Below are 21,972 nucleotides of genomic sequence, written 5' to 3' on the forward strand. Positions count from 1 at the left end.
AGTCTCATGGCTCTTTAGAGCCATCCTGTCTGCTGTGGCTCTCTGCTATTTGCAGTCTTACCAGTTGATCTGCTCTTTGCTCCCTGCTCCTCTTCAATACTCAGGCCCTCCGAAACGAATTGACCAGCTTGGTTTTCCCCACCGCGCACAGCTGCTCCCCCAGCCAGAGCTGCTGCGTGGGCTCTTGCTCTCTGGTTCTTTCTCCCTCATCCTCCTTTTACTCTGCCATGCCTTTTGCTTTCCTTGGGGTTGAGTGTCTTGCTTCCTGCCTGTGGACTTATTCCATATTTATGGGCTTTTGATATCTGACTTCTGCTCTTGTCCTCTTTGCTTATACCCCTGCATGGTGTACACTGTCACGTATGTGACAGGTTGTCCCTTTCTGCCTTTGGAGTCCTCTTTAACATCTTTACTGGATATTGCATACTGCTTCTGCCTGTAACAATGTGACTGGGTCCAAAATAACCCAGTATAGTATACTAAAAACAAACCAATTTAACTCACTTTTAATCTTTCAACTCAAGGGTCAAGAATTGAGTAAAGGTTAGGTCTTGCATGACAGCTTGGTCCATGGCTCTGGCAAGCGTTGCCCAGGGAATGGGAAGCCTACACAGCTTTATCTTGTTAAGCATATATGGGGCCTTTCAGCTTCTAATTAAGGAGGAAGACATGCTAGGGGAGCTTTTGTAAACCTCAGAATCCAAAAATGTTTAGCTTCAAGTCTTCTAAATAATGTCAGAATTATCCAAAACTGACAGAACCCAGCCATGTTTGATTAAAGATGCTAATAGAGTAACGGTGACACTTTTTGGAGAGAGAAGGCCTTTAACCATGAATTTGTCACCTATTCTGATCTAGCCACATGGCTTGCTACACTTATATGAATTTATGTCCAGCTCTTCAGTTGAACTTCCTGTTGAGCTACATGCCAAACCTACGTTTGTAGAGCTAGTGAGAAATGCAGGGCTCCAAAAAGGTGAATTTTCAAGCTTTTCAACATGGCTTCAGTGGTTGAACAATATTACATCTTCAGGCAGTGCTTTATAGAAATATTGCAGTTTTCTTCTCTTGTGGAGACACAAAAAATTGTTTCCCCTGTCTGTCAAATGTCACTGTTGAGTAGGATCCAGGAGACAAAAGATCACCCTGTTGTATTTTAAGTTTTCATTCCCTGTAGAGCAGACAGTTTTCCTGGCCTTTTCATTTTCTTGTAGCCCAGATATTTTCCTTTGGAATTCCTGCTTTACACCATGGTATAGATGAACCATCATTTTCCACATGTTCTGCTTGCCAAACTTTGTATGCATTACTCCATCAGAAACTCTGCCTGCGAATCTGTTCTGTCAACTGAATGATAATTTTAATCCATCATTGCAGTAAAACAGACTGGTCTCTATTGTGGAGAAAATAATGATTAGAAATTATACAGTTGACATTTTAACTCTATGCTACAAAATTACTGACTTTCTTTTTAAATGTTAGATTTTCTATTTGAAGAAATAGATTGCACACTTGTAAATGAATTGGAATATTATGTAGGTCTTATTGTACACAGATACTTTTGAACAAAGAGGTCCCTATTTACAAGAGTTCTTAAGACAGAATCTACATATGAGACATTCATCTCATTCCCCTTCTGCTTGCAGATGTGACATTTAAAAATTTGAGTGTACACAAGACCCTTTTTCTTAAATACCTTTGATTAAAAGAAAGCTGGAATACCTAGTACAAGTGCTTTATTCTAGGTGTATTTTTATGCAAGTGTAAAAATCCTCTTCAGATATCTTTTATAGTGAAATGATAAAACTCTGATTAAATCTCTGTTTTCAAACATAAGTTGTGATTATATGCAAAGCTAAAGGCAAAAAAAAAAAAAAAAAAAAAAAAAAAAAAAAAAAAAAAAGGAGAGCTCCTTACTGGAGGCACTTTGTTCTTTTCTCTTTGAAAGAAAAGTTCTTCTTTTGGACTGGAAATCAAAGATTTAATTCTGAACCTTTTAAGATATTTAAATTCTTTTAAAGTATGTGAATTGATTATATAACCTTTTTTATTTTTGACATTTCAGGTGCAGTGGCAAGCACAGAAGTAAAGATGAAATTACAAGAATTTGTCTTAAATAAGAAGAAGGCATTGGCACACCGGAATCTTAACCACTGTATATCCAGTGATCCTCGCTTCTGGTATGGGTAAGTGGTACTGGGCTTATCTTTATGATTCAGCCGGTGCCACCTTTTTTCACAATTGCTGCAGATGTGGGGAATAGACCTGATGTATTTACTGGATGAACCAGAACAGTCATAGAACCAGGGTTTGACTTTGCTGAACATTACCAAAATGCATTTTTCAGAGAGTTTCAATGGGAATAATTTTCGTATCTTCTGTGATGGTCACAGTATTTTTGTGACTAGAGGTCTTGGCTGTTATCTTTAATCCACAGTTATTCAAACTCGCAAGTTCTACCATCAAGATCAACCTTTATAAGTTCTCTAGCTTTTCACCCAGGATTTTGTCCTGCCAGGTGTTATAAAACTTGAACTTTAGTAAAATGGGGAAGTTGCTTTTTATGTTTAGTGAATTGCAACTCGGGATAGTTGAACTAGCATTACATTTTTAAAGCCTTTAATGCTTACTGCTCATCTTACTCTCTCAAAGTTGGAAGTTTTGTTTACTTGGCTCTTCTGTGTAAACTGCTGGAAACATCAAGTGCATCCTGTCTACACTTCTAATCACAATTGCCCCAACATCTACATTTTCAGCTGAAAATTTTCAACTGTTGGTCTCCAAGAAAACTCAAATGTCATCTGGGCTGAGAAGGTAACAGCTGATGTTATAATGACATGGGAACAAAGAGTGACTTCTTCAATTAGTTCAAATGCACCAAATAGTGAATATAAACAATGGCATTATTAACAAGGTACAAGTTTCAGTTGCAGAAATGAATTTCTTCATTGTATAAAAGAAAACCAGAACATTTGAGATTATTTAAAAACTTCCACTACTATAATATTGTGAATATCTGTATTTAAAAAAAGCAACACACCCAGCATTTTGGATGTTGTCCTTTTTAATGACCATAAAATTCATGAAATTTTGAATGACAAAAGCCAAGGAAATTTTGCTGTGAAATTTGTGTTCAAGCTGAGTGTCTGACAGTATTTTAAGTCTTAAGAAATTATACATGTATAGCATGTATACAGGGATGATGAGGTCGTAGCCAGAAGATGTTTCCAAATCCAAGAAACTAAGCGGAAATTAAAATTTGAAAGATATCCCAGCTATGAGCGAGTACAGAAATGTTGAAGTGTAGCTGGCAGAAAAATTCAAACATTACTCCAGTAGGGTGAGAATGAGCAGTTTTAATACATCTCTGAAAATCTAATCTGAGACTTGAAAATTGTATGGTTATGGCACTGGTTAAAGTAGTGAAATGTTGTTAGCTTATGCAAAGATAATATTTAAGGCCCACTAGGTCGGTACCAAGGACAGTAGAAGACATAGGAGAAACTGAATTTCAGTCAAGACAACATAAATGTCTTTTTTAGATAACTGATTTTCTACTGTTCTTAATTGAGACTCACTGAGAAATTTGGGGACTTTATTAAAGGCAGTTGAAGACTGAGCCGTTGTGTTCTCCAATTTTTTCCAGTTGGTTAAAATGCCTGTTAATGTGAAAGTGGTATAAAGTCAATTAGAATTAAGGAGAGTAAATAAGTACTTTCTTCCAAACCCTTTGATCCTTTAGCCCGAGAGAAGCCTGGCATAGAATTGCCGTGGTAGGTGAATTTGGAAAAGAGAAAAATAAATTTGAGAGTGGTCTGAATTGCTTATGTTTTGCACAGTTTTCAATTAACTGCTTTGATGCCGAGAATCTAGCATTCAGAGATGAATTGAAGAGCAGCAGTCTGTAATACCTCTATATGTTACAGGGCCAGAGGTGATGCAGGAGGTTATTTAGCCAAGTCGTGTTTAAGGTTTCAATATGTTCCCTGCCTTGTTTTAAGCTAATGCTGAGAACTTTCCGAGCACCAATATACTGTTTAGGTTTATTGTGGCATATGTTTAGGTTCATTGTGGCATATGTTAATCAAAACGTCCCTTTCCTGTGATGCTCCAGGGATGCCAACAGGTAGAGACAACGTACAAACTGTTGCACAAAGGGCCATCCTTTTTCTTATGGATTTAACGGGCTTGCCATCCCCTCATCTTCCCTCCATCTGTTTTGTGGTGGGGAGAGGATCAGTATTCTGATTTCTAACACAAGATGGGAAGAAAGAGCCTCAGAGGCCTCACAAATCTTTGTTAGGGTCTGTCTCGGTGATAAATTGCAGGCAGGCATGAGCTTGTTCTGCTCAGCCTTTGAGGAGGGCAGATGGCAGCAGGGCTGCGTGACTGTAGTGTCTTATCTTGCGGTGGAGGATTTTTAAATGCACCCTTCAGTTGTTAAGGCAGAAGTTGAAGATTTTTCAGTTCCATTCTATTTAAAAAATATATTTTTAAACAAGAGAAAACCTTTAAATTAATTACATATTAGTGTTTATTTGTGTGGCATCTCATAGGTTACCAATTCAGTTATAGAGATATTTATGTATGCACATACTTCTAATGTGATTCAATTGGGTGGTGTTTGGATTTAACACACGCAAATGAGGCTTGCAGAAGATAGACTTGATGCTCCTACTGTGAGCAGGCAAGCCAATTAAGTGGTAACAGATGCTGAAATAGTCTTTTAAATGACACGCCTGCTTTTAAGCACTTCCTTTGGTCTTATTAAGGTTTGTGAATTCCTTTTTAAAAAAATGGAAAGCATTACTTCGAAAAAACAGATTTCCTAAGGGTATTGAACACCACAACAGTTCTACGTCAATGGCTGTGACATGAAATATGTTCTGTTGACATGCGAAATAGCTGTTGTTCCCCTGGCCCTTTGGACCAGGCTTTGGTTGTCCACTGAGATGTCCAGATGCTTTTGCCTTCAGTATCTTGTATCTCAACTCCATTCAACCCCATCAGTTGCTGGTGCAACATTGAGTGTTTATAGTTAGTGAATATTTTCTAATTCATCACTGACATTGTCATTGTCGCACACACGGATCAACCCTTGAGATGAAAAGGGACCGGTTTTAAAGGTTTTGCAGAATATAGTTGTCATCCAAAGGATCTACTAGACAAATGAAAGGAACTTGGTAATGCTTAGTAATGTTTCTTGGGGGCTTTCACAGAGGCCTTGCTTGGTCTTTAGCTCTATGGTATTCAAGCCACTTTGAAAACTCTGTTTAATATATACACCTCCAGTCTATATGTAATTGTTTAAAATAGCTTTGTGGACCATAATTTTCAGATTACATTGATGGTAGACACCAACAGAAGAGGTTCTTTTGAATTTCATTGTCAGACTGGCCCTTCCATGGGTTCTGAACAGGACAGCCCTGCTCTCAGGAGGTTTTATTCTTCAGGATACGTAACATAAGTAAGCGTGGCTTAGCAGGAACATAGACAGAGCACCTTGGGCATAGCAAACAGGGCTATTATTTCCCTAGGAAGTTGTCAGAAATGTACTTGGGAAGTAACCACTCAATCATGAAAGGGAGTTTAACTGAGTATTTGCATGGTAAGGAGGTAGAGATATATAATTACATATTAAATTATTCCCACGTACATAGGTGTCTACAGTCTCTGTACACAAAACATTCTAGCACAGATAAATGCTTGAATATATCTTCAGTTTATGTTGCATGAATACATTTTAAGTATCATGCATGCTTTGCTGTGTGGATGGGTTTTTGAAGGACCTCAGAGCTCAAAGAACAGGGGATGCGTTATGTGAAGGTATGTGCTTTCAGGAATGCCTGCAAACTCTATTTAGTAGACAATTTCATCTCTTTCAAGACCTCTGAAATTCTTGAACGGGCATGCAGACCAGTGCATTTTGCTCGAAGCAGCATAGGGAGTTGGATCCCAGTCCTCGAGCCATGTAATGTATTCCTGTTTGCAGAGTTAAATATCTGTCATTCAGCAAGCCCGAAGCACATCTAAACAGGCCCTTTGATTTCCTGCGCATTCCCTAACAAAGTGATGAAAATAGCTTCAATGTACATGATTGTGCAGCTTAAGTCATGATAAAAAAAAAAAAAAAAAAAAAAGAGAAAGAAAAGTTTATTGCTTGTATAGGCAAGAGCAAAAAATGTCATTGTGTGACATGATGGGTTTGAGGTCTCCTGGCTTGCAGCATCCAGGCTTCCTGTTTTTGAAACATCTCTCTGTGCTGCCTTCCCATGGTATGAGCGGATCAGGGCAGAGAAAGCGAGTTCTGTTTTCAGGAGGGATTCAAATATTTTTCAGTTTGGTTCTGTTTTGATTTCAGGTGATGATTAAACTGTGTGTGCATGTGGGCATTTATTGGTGCGAATGTCAAAGAGTACACGATGTGTGTGAATGCTAATGAAAAATACAACTGTGTAAGAGCCCAAAAAATTCCTCTGTCTGTATGTACAGAGAAGTTTGGAATATAAAGCAGGGGGGATTAGAAAACCACAGTGACTCATACTGCTTGGTAAGAACTGTGGGTATAGAAAATTTTGGTGTAGATGTTCAAATAAACTTTTCAGAGCTCTTTTGTAACAAAATCATGTAGAAAATACGATGCATTTTCCGGATGTTTCGATAGCCCCTTATTTTTTGAAGGGTGTAACTTGTAGTGGAGTTGATGCTATTGGATCTCACCAAACAGCCTACTTCTGATTTGAGCTTTCAAAATGTACTGCTCAAGGAATTGAATGAATTGGTGTAATTTTCAACTGGGAAGGGCTCATGTTGGTTCTTTAAAGAACTGTTTGTAGGAGAATATTTTTAACCAAGGTCTCCAAGAGTGCCTGATTATTAGGCAATGTAAAATTTCAAATATTCACTCTGTTTGACGAAGTGCTCATTTTCTGTTGTCCCATATTCTTTAGTATTTTGAAGAAGTAATACAGGGTTTAAATTCTGTTTATTTAAACTTAAAATGTAAGATTGTTTGATAGCTGTGTGGCTGTCACCTGTACGGCTAAATCAGTCGTGCTGTTAATGTAGTTACTCTGCTAACATGCGCAGTCTGGAGACTTCCTAAAGTCTGTCCTGATTGAGGTTGTTGAAGCTCCTGAGAAATGACAAAGCTGGGCACAAGTCATTAAGTAGGAAAGATGCAGCCAACAAACTGGTAGGAGGCTTAGAAAACTCATTCATTATTTAATTTCCTTAGCAAACAGACTGTAATTTACTTCCAGCAGCCTGCTCAAACAGAGCTATAAATTATCAGCTTCGAGAAGTTAATCTGGAAAAGTGTTGAGTAGTTTGGCCCTATCTCTGTGAAGTATTTGGGTTGGGAAGCAGCAAAGCAAAAGGCAGAAGACCACCTATGCAGCATGGCTGCTGTTAGCCAGTTTAAATGTGTGGCACCAAACGTGCTCATCCTTTGGTTTTGTTTCATCCTGAGACTTTGTCTACTATGTCTGGGTTTTATTCAGTGAAGGAAAATTGTTCATTCGTGCTACAGTTGAGGGGAGTGACAACACCTGTGCTTAGCTTCAAGAATATGACAGCAAAACGGAGCCCAAGTACATGCTTAAAATGATACTCATGGTTAAATACCTTCGTGAGTTAAGCCATGCTCAACAGGGTAATTCTTATACTGAAAATTAGGCATATGATTTAGTTACCTCCTGTATATTAGACTTAAATGTCTTTTTTGTATGAATGCCTAGAAGGAGAAAGCTAGTACCAAGATCTTTTCCTTTGCACTGTTCCCCGCTAAGGTAACAGACAAGGTAAAGCTGCACTTGTTCCCTTTGTGTGTCACTGGTGTAAAGCTTCTCCCTTCTCTTTCCTTCTGTGCAGGAAGACACAGCACAGCTCTCTGGACCAGAGCTCCCCACCCCAAAGTGGCGTATCTGGCACCTACAATCACCCTGTACTGGGGATGTATGATTCCAAAGATGACTTCCCACTCAGAAAAACAGGTAGCGCTCACGTTGATTTTCTGTGTTGCCTACTGTCTTTGCTGTGATGCTTGGTCCTCTTACTTTTTTTTTTACTTTTTTTTTTTTTTAAAAAAAAGGGCATATTACCAAAAAGCTGTATTTCATGGGGTGATTTATTTAACAGGCACCCACTCCATCCTGCTCCCTCTTCATCTGTCACTGTATGCGCAGTGTTGGAGGGAGACTGGAGTTGCTTTGGGTGTGCGAACTTGCAAAGTTGCAAGCAGGAGACAGGGGAGTTGTGTGTCAAAGTTTGTGAGATGTTTTCACAAAGTCAAAGCTAATACAGAGATCTGGGTGTCTGAAGTCGAAGTATGTTTTGCTGAGTGAGAAGAGTACCAAGAAAAGTTCATTTCTTCTGGGACTTGCATTTTATTATATACAAGTTTATACTTCAAATAAATAAAACTGTTTCTGCCAGTCAAAGCGTCAGGACTTCCTGCAAGAGTTTTGGTTCACACCTAGACAGTTATTTCTCAGTTAAGTTTTTCCCTGCACAGTGGCTAAGCAGGTCAGTTATTTCTCAACTATATATTATGTAAACCAGGTTGTTTTGGTTGGCTGTGGTCCTCAGTTCCATATCGCATGCCTGAGCCAACACAGCCTCAGCTTCTAACCTGGCCAGCTTGTGATCCTCGGCTGCTTCCTTCGGAGAACAGCTGAGCTTCCATGAGCTTGTCCCAGTTTGGAGAGCAATGCTGCTCGTGTGGATGATGCAGACTGTGTGTTGAAAATCACTTCAGAATAGGAAAACAATTTTTCTGTAAAGATGGAGTGGAGGTAAGAGGAAAGCAGGGGTATGATTAAACTTTGCACCTTCTGCAGGTGCTGCCTAGCTATTTCTCAGGTATGCTTTGTGGATCTTCAAACATGGAGGGATGAGTACCAGCAGTCACAAAGTGTGTCGTCCTTGCAATAAGGAATGATGACTGTGTGTTAACTAAATCTCCTTGTGGATTTAGTACAGTCTTTGCTCAAATTGGCTGCCCTAAATCAGTTCCCAAGAGCTGGCAGCCCCTCCTTTTCCTTCTGGGAGGGAGGGAGGTATTCTCATGGCACTTCTTCTCCTGATGGTTACAAGTAGAGCATGTCTTAGGTGCAGTGAATGGCTTAACACTATTCTTGTAAATTTGGGGTTTTGATTCTTTCACCATCTGACGAGAAAAAAGTAAACCTCCATGCTGCTGCCTTGTGCCTCCGGCCTCCCAGTTCCATGCATTAAAAGACGTTTTTGGGAACTTCTCAGTCTGGAAAATAGCACCTGGCCTGCTGGATGGATCTGTGGATGGATTCCCATCTGCTGTGCAGCAGGCTTTTTTCCTGTTCACCGGGCATGATGGGTTGGGTGACAAGAGCCAAACACTTCAGCGGCACAAGAAGTCAGTAAAAAATTGGCAAGCCCTCTCCAGGATATGTGTTTTTTTCCTTGGACACACCCTGTACCTTTGGTGGTGGTAGTTTTGACTGTGCCTTTTCTGGAGGACTCCAAAAGCAGAGCTGGGAAAACTGGATTTGCTGAAGGGTAGGGCATCCTCTAATCTCCGCTTCTAGATAATGAAAGACCAAACACCCCATTAGGTGCAGAAGATGCTGCTGCGTCATCAGTGCCCAGGACAGCCAAAGTGACGCTGTCTAGGCTTTGGGACTTTGCCTTTGGTAGGGAAGGTGAGTGCTGGTGGAGAACTGGCCTCAAAGGAGACTTCCTTCAGCTCTAAAGCCGGTGAAGCACAAAGATGTGCTTGGCGTACACGTCTGCCTGGGAGGAGGAACACAAGCCCAGGCTGCTAGTAGCTGTTGCTGCCACTCGCTTCTCTTCTGATGAAGGCTTTCAGGCTCCTCTGGGAAATCACAGTGTTTCCACACAGGGAAGCATCCCTTGTCACTAAACCTATCACTTAGGGCCTGTGGAGAGTGTGATTCCAAGAGATTTTTTGCTCTTTCCTATACCTTGCGAAACCAGGTGATCCATTTCTGGTGCGTTAGCATCCACACACCATAAACGGGCTTTGACATGCTTCAAAACCTCCCTTGCTCATCACTTCAGGGTCCTTAATTGTCAGATTAAGTTTGAGGATCAGTCACCCTTCTTGCTCTCAGTGTTGCGGAAGGGGATTTCTACAGGAGAAGGCAGGCGTCTGCACATCTTGCTCCTTTGCTGCTTCCCAAACTGAGCTCTCAATAAGACTCTGGCTGAATGAAAGCCCTGTCAGACAGGATGAATTAAGGATGATAAATGTATCTAATCACATTATTAAAAATGGAAGCAACCAAAATCATTGTTGTTTTAAAACAGGAAGATGTTGAGCTGATTTTGTTTTTCCAGAACGCTGATGCTTGTTCTTTTTGGGCACCAGCATTAATCTTTTGGGGACTGGTCTGTGATACAAACAAGTTCACTTGCAAAGTTCAAGGGAGAATTTTTTTTTTGTTGTTTTCTTTTATTTTCCTTTCAACACAACAGCACTTCAGTCTCTGGCACAGCAATGTCCTGCAGAAATCCCATTGCCAAGAATGTTAAGTTGCTTGGAGAAGAAAGGCTCCTGAACAGTCTGGTGTAAACAAAAGGCAGGAAAGACTGGGGCCCATCCTAAATAAAGTTCTTTATTACGGGTGAGCTTTTCAGATTTTTGGCACCAGGCAAAACTCTGGCTTTGTGTTTGTAATTTAAAACCACCGTATCATGTAGTCCAATTTTATTAAATTTGATTAAATGTTTGCAGTTCAAATAACAGAGTCCAGCACAATACAGTTCTGATTACCAGGGCTGGAATCTGACCAACATCATCGTTAGGGATAGGGTGACTTAGGGGGCTGCGGGAAGGCAGCTTGAATGATCATTTCTTCTAGGGTGCGTTTTCAGAGCTGGCAGCATGTCCTGCACGTTGAGAAATTTTTAGGAAGAATAAATATGTCATTGCACTGGGTTTTTAAAATACTGCCTTTCTTTACTCTGATGTGGTCACAGGTTATCCCTCTGTGCACACTTGGAGATAACTTACTAATCTAAAACCCGCATGTGAATGTCATGAGAGAGACCTGGTGAATTGGCCACACTCGCTTTGGTAGAAGGAGATGTATGCATGAACGATGTCTTAAGAGTGCTTGAAAACGTTCAGCATGGGAAACAGTCAATGCTTGCAACACGCTCCTAATGCATCCTTGTCCCCTGAAATCCTACCCTGTCTGATTTGCTTTGCTAAATTACATTCCAGTTTCTTGGCCGTTCGGTTTCTGCATGAAATTGTTTTCCTGTCAGGCTGCTGGCTGGTGCAGTTACTAATTGCTTGAATCCTGTTCTTAGCCTGACTGGGGGATGCATTTCACTCACTTCCCTCTATCTAAACACGTCGGGATTGTTCCTTTTTTTTAACTGAACTAAGTACAATTTGGTTGGTGCTGCTCATGCTTTTGCTGTTAAATAACTGGATTAGCACAAGGACTTTTGTTTCCCCTTTTGAGTAGTTTCCTTTATTATATATATGTTTCCTTTAGTGTACACATTTTGTTGACAGCAGCTGAGAGGGGAAAATATAAGTGACCTTTTCTGCTCCCAGATCAAGGTTGGTGTCTTCCAAATTTAATGAAGCTTCATTATGTGCTGTACTGGGACCCTGTAAGAAAATCTCTGGAGAATCCTTTCAGAATGATTCTAGAGTCTGGGTTGGGGCAGTCTTTTGTAGCTTGTTTTGATAACCTTAGGGTTATTTGTCAACAGCTTGCTTGGAGCAGCAGCTCCAAGTTGTTTTTAATGTAGCTTTTCAGTTCTGCGTTTCTAAGGAATACGATGTCCTTACTTTCTCTCCAGGAGCAAGGTTGTTCATGGTGTTCCCTGCTTTGTGGAATTTGAGCAGTGGACATATTAAAACATGCTCTTAATTAGAAAGCCAACACAACCACCGTTATTGAGATTTGTAAAAGACTGAAGAGAATAATTTAACTTTTTAACATGCTTTTACTCTTGCTTACATGGAGTTTTTTTGTTTGGTTTTGTTTTGCTTTTACATCCTGTGCAGGGCTGGACCCTGTCCTGTTGGACACTAGCTTTCCCACTTACCCCTGCATAGAGGTAGGCTAAGGATTCCTTGTGTTCATTGGGACTTGACAGCTAATCAGGATTTCTAATGAAAGCCTCAGCATTTCAATTAGTTGTCGTTAAAATCAGGAGAAGTTTTGCCAAACTCAGCACCTGCTAGAGTCTCCTGGCCAACACTCATTCAGCTCGCTGGACTGTATGAACTGGAAACATTTCTCTGTATCTGTATTTAAACCTCACCCCAAAGTGAGAAAACCAGCTTATTTCTTTTGAAGTACTCGCAAAAGATACTCTCCACAGTTCTAAGTGTAAAAATGGCTGCATCTGTAGGACCCGTGCAGGTAGTGAAGCAGGCTCAGATCTCATCATGGTTTTGCTCCTGCTGTTGGATAAAGCAAACCTTCCCCAAGAGAGCTCCTCTTCTTTGACCCTCCTCGTGCCCATGCGGGAGGGGTCTGTGCCTTTGCTGCAGCTGAATTCCCCTGCCCTGGGTTGATTGCTGGTCTTTAAACCTTTCTCCTGACAGATCTGTCAGGGGAGGTGGGATTTTTGACAAAGCTGCTGTTATCAAAAATGTGCTGCTGTTTCATTTTGTCCTTTTTTTTTTATTTGTGCTTCTCAACCCTCTCGTGTTTGCCAAACCACTGTGGTTCATTGCACACAAGAAGACGTCCTGCATCCATCAAGAGCAATGGGTGGCCGGTTTTTGGTGTCTTTGGCTTCATCCTTGGGCTACTTGGCCTATGGCTGCTGCAACCATGGTCACTGTTCTGTGAGGCATCGCTGAGGCTCTGGGTTCTGGCTTTTCCTTTACCTCCAGTGTCACAGCTGGCTGGAGTGGGGAGGTGAAGATGAGAAGGACGTTGAAGGACATGAAGATTTTAAGAAGGCAAAGGATTCCTGTGGTCCCAAATATGTTTTCACTGCAGAGCTGTGGAATAGCATCTTGGGGTGTGAGTTTCCACTATTTCCAAAGTTAGACTGAATTGAACGCTAGACTGGGACCTTACAAAGACATCTTTGGCAAGTATATGTCTCTGAATTTCCTGCCTAGATAGTAAATGAGCGTGTACGTGCGCGTGCTCGGGGAGAAATGACAAGTAGAAAGTGTGTCAGACCCCTCTTTTCAGCTCCTTTTCTCTGGGGACCAGGAAAGAACAAGTATCCTACCTGAAAACCTGCCATCCCAGCAGTGTCTCTTGCCTTCTGCACAAGTCATGACAGCAGAAGGACTGGTTGTAGGTCAAGTACTGTGTCTTAGGGCTTGTGGTAAAGGAAAAGAAAACCTGTCCTCAACCTTCACAGCCCACACAGGTTGAGAACTGGCAGGAAAGGTCCAAGGAGAAGCTTTTAGCTCATCATTGTCAGCCCATGGCTTATGCACCCCTTTGCTGCAGTGAGTTTGCTCAAGAGTGAAGGAATGCAATGAAAAGACCTCTCCTTTGTGGTGCAAACGGGCAGAATCTGGCCCATCTGCCACTTGGAGGGCTGCCCTGGCCAGTGGTTTTCCTGAATTTTACCACCATTTTCGACCTACTGCAGAAGGACTCTGACCAATACATCACCCGTACTGATGGTCCTGGCAACCACTGCAGCTTCCAGCTCACCAACCTCCTAAAAGAGATAGAAAAGGTCAATGTTGTTCTTCTGGCTGAGTCAAGCATAAGCAGATTGGGAATGACAACTTCTTCGAAGCCCCAGCTTGTACTTAGATGCATGATGCTGAGATGTACCTAGGCTGCAGGGTCTCAATCACTTGCTGCCCGTTCAGAGCTGGCCATGAAACAGGCAGTGTTGTCCTTCCCTGCCTGCGCGTCCCCACCAGGCACCACAAATCGGAGCTTGTGCATGGTGTATGCTCACTGGCTCATGATGCAGAGCCCGCAGGCTGGCACTAACCGTCTCATGTTTGCTAATATTCTTATTTTAATGTGCAAAGAGAGAAGCCCGAGAGAGGAAAGCATCCAGCATCCCATGATGTTGTTGGTTTCCTCACAGTATTGCAGAAACCCAGAGTTGTTTGAGTATTTGCATCTAAGCAGGTGAAATTGTTCTGAACTTACTGCATTGAAAAGAAAGAAAATGGAAAATGAAAGGATTTGTCAATAATTAAAATGCTGCATTTGTCAAGAAAGGCATAATACCTCTCTGAGTTCGTTCTGATTATTGGAATGTTTTAAACAGTTTGTTTTATGACAAATATTGTTTAGAGGAAAATAGAGTAGGCTGAAATCCCGGTGCAGTGTGGGAGTATAATTTAGAGAAAATCTTTGAGCTTTGTACAGCATGGAGTGTCACTCAAGTTCAAGAGTATCTTTGCTTTCCCACCCACGTTGTCCTTCCAGCTGACATGGTCAGAGGTCTGGCTTTCCTGTCCCAGGGACCCACGCACTGCCTCAGGGTGCGCTCTGCTGAGAGGAGGCACTGACCTGCATGAGAAATCTCTATTGTTATAAATACCCCTTCCTGCTCCAAGTGGAGGACGTCAGTCTCTCTAATCCAAAAATAACTTATTAAAGACAAAAATTACTTTATTACTGTGATGCTACAAAGTAGCTCTTCAGACCAGCCCATTGACATTTCAGAGAGCAGCAACAAACCAAAGTGCGGTTGGAGGACCAGCAAATGCTTGCTTTAGTCCCTCCATTTCTTCTGACAATCATGTCTTAATGCACACTGGGCAATTCTTTGCTCCCATGTTTTTCTTCTGCACCAGTGGCTAGGAACTCTGTGTTCCGTGGGTGTTCCTCTCCAGTGTTGAGGTTTGCCTAGAGGCAAAGGGAGGGGACACCCCCTTTCCTTGCTCACGGCTCTGATAAACCAGGTGCACTTTTGACATGAGAGCTCGAGGTGCCTGTGGGGAAAGCTAGCACTTTCCATCAAAGCCCTTCCTGGGGAGTACTATCAACAGTGCATCGAAGGAGAAACCTCTTTCAGTAGAAGACCAAACAAAGTCTTCTGGTTTAGTGTCACCTCTGGGGACCCATCCTTCTCCTTCTTGGTTCTCTCAGCTCCACCTCTGCTTCACAGGGACTGCCAGGAGCATGCACAGTTTCACCTCTATATATATAAGCCCAGGTTTGTTCTGGCCAGAGCTGAGACACCTGGCCTTTGGGCCACTGCATCTAGCAGAAAGGGGAACCAAGTCTGAGCTAGCAGAGTGTGATGGGTACGTGCTTGTCCTCTGTGGGACAGATTTGACCACGAGCACCGTGTGAACGGCAGCCAGAGCAGTAACTTGGAGTGATTTCTCCAAACTGACATGCAACAGCGAAGCTCCAAGGAAACTGTGTGTCTCTTGAGGCATGTCCTGCTGGCTTTCTCAGTGCATCATATCCCTCCTGGCCCTCAGGAGTTTGCAGCCATGTGTGACAGCATGAGATTATTTTTACTGGTTTTATGTTTCTTTGTTACAGTTCCTTGGAAGAGCACCCCAGGGCAGGAGGAGGCTGGAGGTGGGGTCGGTTGCTTCTTCCCATAGGAGCAGCCCAGCATCAGGCAAGGGGAGGGGAGATGCTTGTGGGATTGGGCAAGGAGAAGGGGAAAAAAGGCAAATGGCACAGAGCTGGCAGGGCAGGGCATGGACTCAGTCGTCACAGCCATGGCAGGAAGGTTGCTAGGTACAGAACAGATAGCAGCTCAACAAGTGCTTGGTTGGTCCATGAGACTCATGAAGGGTGGAGGGGACAGCACCATGCATGTTTTGACCCACCTTGGACTTCTATGTATTAACAAGTTGCATTTCAGTAAAATTCAGTGTAGTTCTTGAGTTTAAAATGCCTGTAGGGTTTTGGGGGAGAAGCTCATTTTAACGTAAGGAGATTGTCCCCAAAAGTTGTGGCCACTGTGGGTCACTCACTGGGGTCTCCTCGGTTTTGTAGCTGCTCCCTGGTCTTGTGTTCAGGCAGCTGGTAGCTCCTTCTGCTACAGTCACTGCACCTTTTTGGCTGCTGTATAGAAATTGTATGTTTTTCTCCTGCTTTCTGTAGAGTTCAGTGCTGTTTTAAATGCTTTATTGGGTAAACTCACTTGGAGGATCTCAGTCTCTCCTTTCTATTCCTTATCCCCTTCCACGTGTCTCTTATCTTTCCTCTCAGATAATATTTTGAACTGTGCAAAGCTACTGTCTTTATTTAGACTTTGGAAAGGGAAAGACAGAGATGAGATGTGGCATTTCCACGTGCTCTAGTCTAGTTTTGGCTATTCACAGCGAAAACCTTCATGGTGCTCCATTACACTGTGATTTTGTGTGGTTTTGTAGCCAGGCAAGCAAATGATAATGAAGCTGTAAAAAGTGTCAACATTGTGTGCTCAGTTTAATGGGTGTTAAAGTCTTCTTTCTACTGCTGAGATGCTGCAACTACAAAAATTCAGCATAAGTGCCAAATATTGGACTTTAATAAGTTGTCATTTTAAGGATACAGTCTTCCATAAATAGCCATTCTACAGGCCTCTTACACAGTACTCATGCCAGCACAGAGTTAGGAGAAAAGGAAGAAAACCAGCAAATATCTTTATCTGTCCCTTTCTAATCATGTACCTATGTTCCTGGACATATTATTTCAGGTGATGCCATCCAACATGGTACCAAGATCATAAAAAATAGTTTGTTTCTGCAGAAGAGCAGGCTGTGTTGTTTTTACTCTTGTTTTGCTTTCTAGTTTGGTTGGGAATTTTCTGCTGCCCACTATGTACGTTTGTGACGGACCATATTATTCTTGTCCCCCTCTATGCTGATGCCTACAAGTATTGACAGTCCAGAATATTGGCTCGCTTGGCCTTCAGAGGTATAACAGTGAAACAATTTTCAATGTTTTTGCTTGACTATAGGTGAACTTTGCCATGTCTGGCTTTACTAGGTCTTCCTGACTAGGTAGGTCACGATCCATGATTTTTGGAGAGGAGAGACCACACCATGCACACAGAGGAGCAGTAATGAAGGTCTGGGACAGGGCCAGGCAGGGAGCAAAGAAGTCACAGAGTGGGGAGTGAATGCTCAGTTGCAGAACCTGTGGTCTCTTCCGCTTAAGCAAAAGATAATTTATCTTTATTAAAATTTTGGGTTGTGCAAAAGGCTAGTTTCAGACAGCTATGTCTCTCCCTCTCCCATGTTTACCCATGGGGTGACCTGGACGTTAGAAGAGAGATAAGGTAATTGTGTTGGCCTTTGCCTGGCTGGTGAGACTTAACTATGAAGCTTAAAAATAATAATAAAAGAATAACAGCCCTTCTCAGTCCCCAGCTGCCAAAATTAAGATGTGCAAGGATTCGGCTCAGGGTTTTCATGGTGCATTGTTTGCTTTTTGTCATAAATGTGGATGGGTAATGGGAACAGGGCAAACTCTGCTCAGGACTTTGTGGGTTTTGACTTACATAGACTTAATGTCAGATTAGTTCAGCAGCTTAGGGGATGCAATTCTAGGAAGAAAACAATGAGAATGACATAAATGTTGAAGAATTGGATTACATGGGTCCTGCTGCAATAAATGACGTATAAGAGGGGTAACTTAGGTTTGAGCCTGTGAAAACTAGAGAAGCTTTTGGCTTATATTCTAGTTATTAATATACTCAGAGGAAAACAAAATATTCTTTGTATAAATCCTTATTATAGGCCAAATTAAGTATGTCACTGCTTAAGAAATCCCACTAGCTTTGTGGAAGCTGACTCAGACTTGGGCATGGGCTTCATTTGTTTGCTAAACAGAATTAAACTGATTTTTTGTTAACTTCATGGCGTTTGTTTGAAAGATTTCACCTTAAGATGTAGAAGACCAGTAAGTTTTGTAATTTAGTCTCTAGTTCTCTTAAGTTTACTCTAGTTAGCAGTGATGGGGAGCAAGCCCTTGTTTGGGCATGTTGCCTGACAGGTGAATACTGGGAGATTTTCAGTGGAATTGGTGTTCCCGAGAGAACACTGAACCTGTGTTGACTGTCTGGTATTAATAGTTAGGCGTTGCTTGAACTAATATTTCATACTTTTGAAGGACAGGTCTCTTCAGTTTAAAAATGTTTTTTATTATATGGTGGTTTTAAAACCATGTGAATAAGCTTAAATTATTGTTTTGAGTTTTGGAAATGCCTCTGCTGAAAGCTACATCTTTCATTGTAAAATATACTATATGTAAATTCTTCGAATTTGAGACTGAATTTGTGCTGAATTTTAATTCGCCTACTTTGGTCTATATAGCATCCAATTAAATGCATGTAGGGATTATGCTCTCTGAGGTCTTGATGACATGTTAGATTTGGAATTATACCTGGGGGATGAATAGAACAAAATCAGAGCAAACTAAATAAATGCAGTTATTTAAATAGACTTTTGGGTGTTGCAAAACTTGATCCTTCAGCTGAGGAAGTGAAGGAGAAATATACAGAACAGTTTTGCCTGAAAATAGTTTTATCTGACAAATTATAATATGCCACTTTTGCTATAACTTATTCTTGGGGTCTTTTCTCTTTTAAGGCTGTAATTTTCTATCTTCATTCCCTTCCTGTTACATGGAAGGATGTTTTTATTGTGGCTTCACGTATGGAATGTTATCTGGTAGTATTGGGTAATCTGTGACCCCAGATCTTTTGTTTCCCTGCTAGTTTTAAGGTGTTTCTAACCAGTTCATTCTCTGTATTTGAAAGCCGCACAATTACTTGTCTGTTCCTAACAGAAAACATACTTCAGATGAACACCATGCAGGGCATAAATTGCATATGAATAAAATTTGTGCTGAAGTACAGTTTTTATTGTCATGTTTTTCTTTGTCAGAAGACAGATCCTTTCAACAGCTGTGGCATAGGCTTATATTTCATTTGCTGGTTGGCAGTGCAAATGTATCTAAAATGGATGTATCGGCATCTAGCTGTGACACGTTCCCATTTGTTCTTTAAAGTCTTGACCGGAGCATCTAGACAGTTATTGATACTCAATATTTGGAACAAATTAAAGCTGTGAATTAAAGGATGTGGGATGAGGTACCGAATGTTCGTGTACCCAAAGACTACTTCTAAAATAGTAAGTCAACTTCTGTTTTGAAGAAAACTTTATAAAGTAGCTAGTTACAGCGTATGCTTGTATTTTAACTAGTCGACTCTTCTAATACTGCAAATGACAGATTTGAATTCAGTCCCCTGCCATTTTATATGCAAATGCCCTATAAGATGATTGCCCCTTTGCTAATGCACTTCATTCTGCATTTTTAGCATCATCTTGAGAAGTCTGACGCTTTTTTTTAGTGCTCCCTTTATCTCTTGCTGGCATTTTTCTGTCCAAAACATTCATGAAAAACACTTTTTTTTTTTTTTTTTTCTTCCCAAAAGTTTCATCAAAGTACTGTTTTGATGGCTTAACTTCAAGCATTTGATCTTGAATTCATCAACCTTCTCATTTTTGAGCCCTGCAATTAACATTGTTGGGCTTGATCTTTTACGTGACCCAGTGGTCAAAGCCAACTGTAGGGAAATCTATCTGTAGCCAGACTTAGTTAATTCAAATCAGTTTGTAAACCCTATTTTAATTCTTCTAAAGAAATGTAGATTATTGGCCCTGCAGTGTAGGGAGCCGAGTGTATCAGTGGTTAATGGTGAGAGCACAGGATTTGCCGGTTCAAAGGGATTAAGCTGCAGAGTTGTTAAGAGGTTGAGGAAGGGAAAAGATTGGGCCAGTTCACAAATCTCATAACTGGCAGGAGCCCTCAAGCGCCAAAGCAGATATTTCATATATACTCAAGAGATCAGAAAGTTTACAGAGAAAATCATCTTGCAGGAGGAATCTTAACTTAAGGCTTCATTACCTTTATAAAAACTTGATAAGCTGTGCCGTGCAAACCTGTTCGGTGTTGCCAGCTGTCATTAACCCAGAGGCATTAGGGGTTCCCAGGAGATCTGCTTTGATTGGAGAAATGAAATCTCAGGATTTGGGTACAGCAGAAGTTTTTAAGAGTCTTTCAAAAGTATGATGTACACAAAGTAAGTCAGGCTATGGTCTCAGGAAATACATGCACACCTACCCTTGGCAGCCCTGAATTTTCAAAGTATTTGATGTGGTTTTAGATATGGTTTAACTTTGTGGCTGTGATGATGTAACCAAGTTGCTCCCCAAATAAGCAAACCTTCTCCTCCCTGGCGTTGGCTTTGGCCACACTCTCATGCCCTTTTTCTTGAGTTGACACTGGCTCCAGTTGACACAGGCTTATCTGACTCCAAGGTGAGTTGCTTCAGGGAGGTGAACCAGCAGGAAAACATTCACCTGTTTTGGTTGTGGGGTTTGATTTTCGTATTTTCTTTCCCGCTCCTCTGGTGTACCTCCCTAAGCCAGCTCACCCTGGGGTTGGATGACTCCATGGGTGTGGAGCTGCCCATTTCAGTAACACATCACAGATAGCGTCTCAGCCCCACGGTGATGCTCCACACTAAACAAACATCAACATCTCAGTTGTATCACCAATTCCTGTATTGATTTTTTTGATCCCGTAAGTTAGGTTTACCACTGGCTTGAAAGCAACTTGGCAGAGATGGGAAACGAGGGGATGTGAATGATGCTCTCTGCAGTAGTCTGAACGAGTTCACAGCAGATTGTAAGTCTGTGTCTTCATTTGAGAGAAGACATTTCAAGATGGTTTCTGTTTGGGTTGTTGTTGTTTTGGTTTTTTAATTAAAATGCTACTGACTTTCATTGCCAGTGAATTCAGATATTGCATAGACTGGTACCTGTCCACAATATTAAGAAATCTTTGTTCCAAATATGTCCTATCAAATGACTAATTTCATTTAGGCTTCTGCAAATGCTGAACCTGCAACCCAGCCTTTGCATTAAGTAAAAAAGCTACTGAAATAATATTAAGCAAAACACTGTTTGCTTTTCCTTTTTCTGTTCAGCGTCTGAACCCAATCTGAAGTTACGATCCAGACTAAAGCAGAAAGTTGCTGAAAGGCGGAGCAGCCCCCTCTTGCGCAGAAAAGATGGTCCAGTGGTTACCGCTCTTAAGAAGCGCCCGCTGGATGTCACAGGTACGTCGGGTAAGCGACAAATCTGCGCCAGCAGCCACATACTCAATGAGATGTCCCTTTCCAAAATTTATTCCTGCATCCAATTAATTGTGTAGTCTAGATCTCTCATGTGCCTCTCAATGTTGGCAAAACCTGGATGAAGTTGGCAGAGATGAGCAGTGGGTGATGGCAGGTGGGCATCAGCGGCATTGGTCCATTGGGTACCTATCTACTGAGACAGCATTACCAACTCAATGAGCTTTTCTTGTAGTTTGTTTTAAGACGTGTAGATGGATGTAAATATGCCACCAAAGTGCTATTTTTTTTCCCAAGCATTTCTATGATCTTCAGCAACAGGTTGTTGAGAAATAAAATTTCTCAATGGCGATCCTATTAATATCCATGGGGAGGCCATAATTCACGCCTGTCGTCCTCCAGCAGTAAACGCCTTACAACCCCTGTTTGTTTTAGCCTTTGGGCAGGATGCCATAGTTCCTTGTTACGTAATTACACCAAAGTTTTGAAACATGTAAGGCGTTTTTATATATATATATATATATATCTGATATTTTTGACTGCTTATTTGACAGTTTCTTATTGAAAAATAATATTCTTTTGGGAGTAAAGTTTGTAAGGAGGGAACAGAGTGAACTAGATTATGTAAATTACCATAAAGTTAATTCTTAGCACCATCTAGAGATGCCTCTGTGTAAGTACCACTGTGTGACAGCTTTTCCAGACTTGTCTCACTTTAAGGCACACTCTCATCATTCAAACAAACTCAAAGTGAGCTCTTTTTAGAGAGCCCAGTGGTTTCCAGAGACCCTGGGGTAGCTATGCACCACTCTGTGTTTGCAGAGGGAATAGATGATTTCAAGAGCTAAGCATAATTTGTATCTGATCTGAAAACTGCATTTACTTCACTCATATATTGCTATATGTCAC

The 21,972-nt window shown here is 41.3% G+C and overlaps 1 protein-coding gene across 6 annotated transcripts in view; it reads left to right on the forward strand.

Annotated features, from left to right (window-relative positions):
• HDAC4 (histone deacetylase 4) overlaps positions 1-21,972 on the forward strand; it is a 264,285-nt gene that overhangs the window by 158,051 nt on the left and 84,262 nt on the right. For 5 of the 6 annotated variants that reach the window (XM_049806725.1, XM_049806707.1, XM_049806692.1 and 2 more), the window contains 3 exons: positions 2,066-2,186; positions 7,873-7,994; positions 20,917-21,048. In XM_049806725.1, the coding sequence (XP_049662682.1) occupies positions 2,066-2,186; positions 7,873-7,994; positions 20,917-21,048 (375 nt within the window). The remainder of the gene's footprint in view (positions 1-2,065; positions 2,187-7,872; positions 7,995-20,916; positions 21,049-21,972) is intronic. The other variant, XM_049806715.1, reaches the window with a different exon arrangement.

This window comes from Accipiter gentilis, chromosome 1 (genome assembly GCF_929443795.1).
Source record: "Accipiter gentilis chromosome 1, bAccGen1.1, whole genome shotgun sequence".
NCBI lineage: Eukaryota > Metazoa > Chordata > Aves > Accipitriformes > Accipitridae > Astur > Astur gentilis.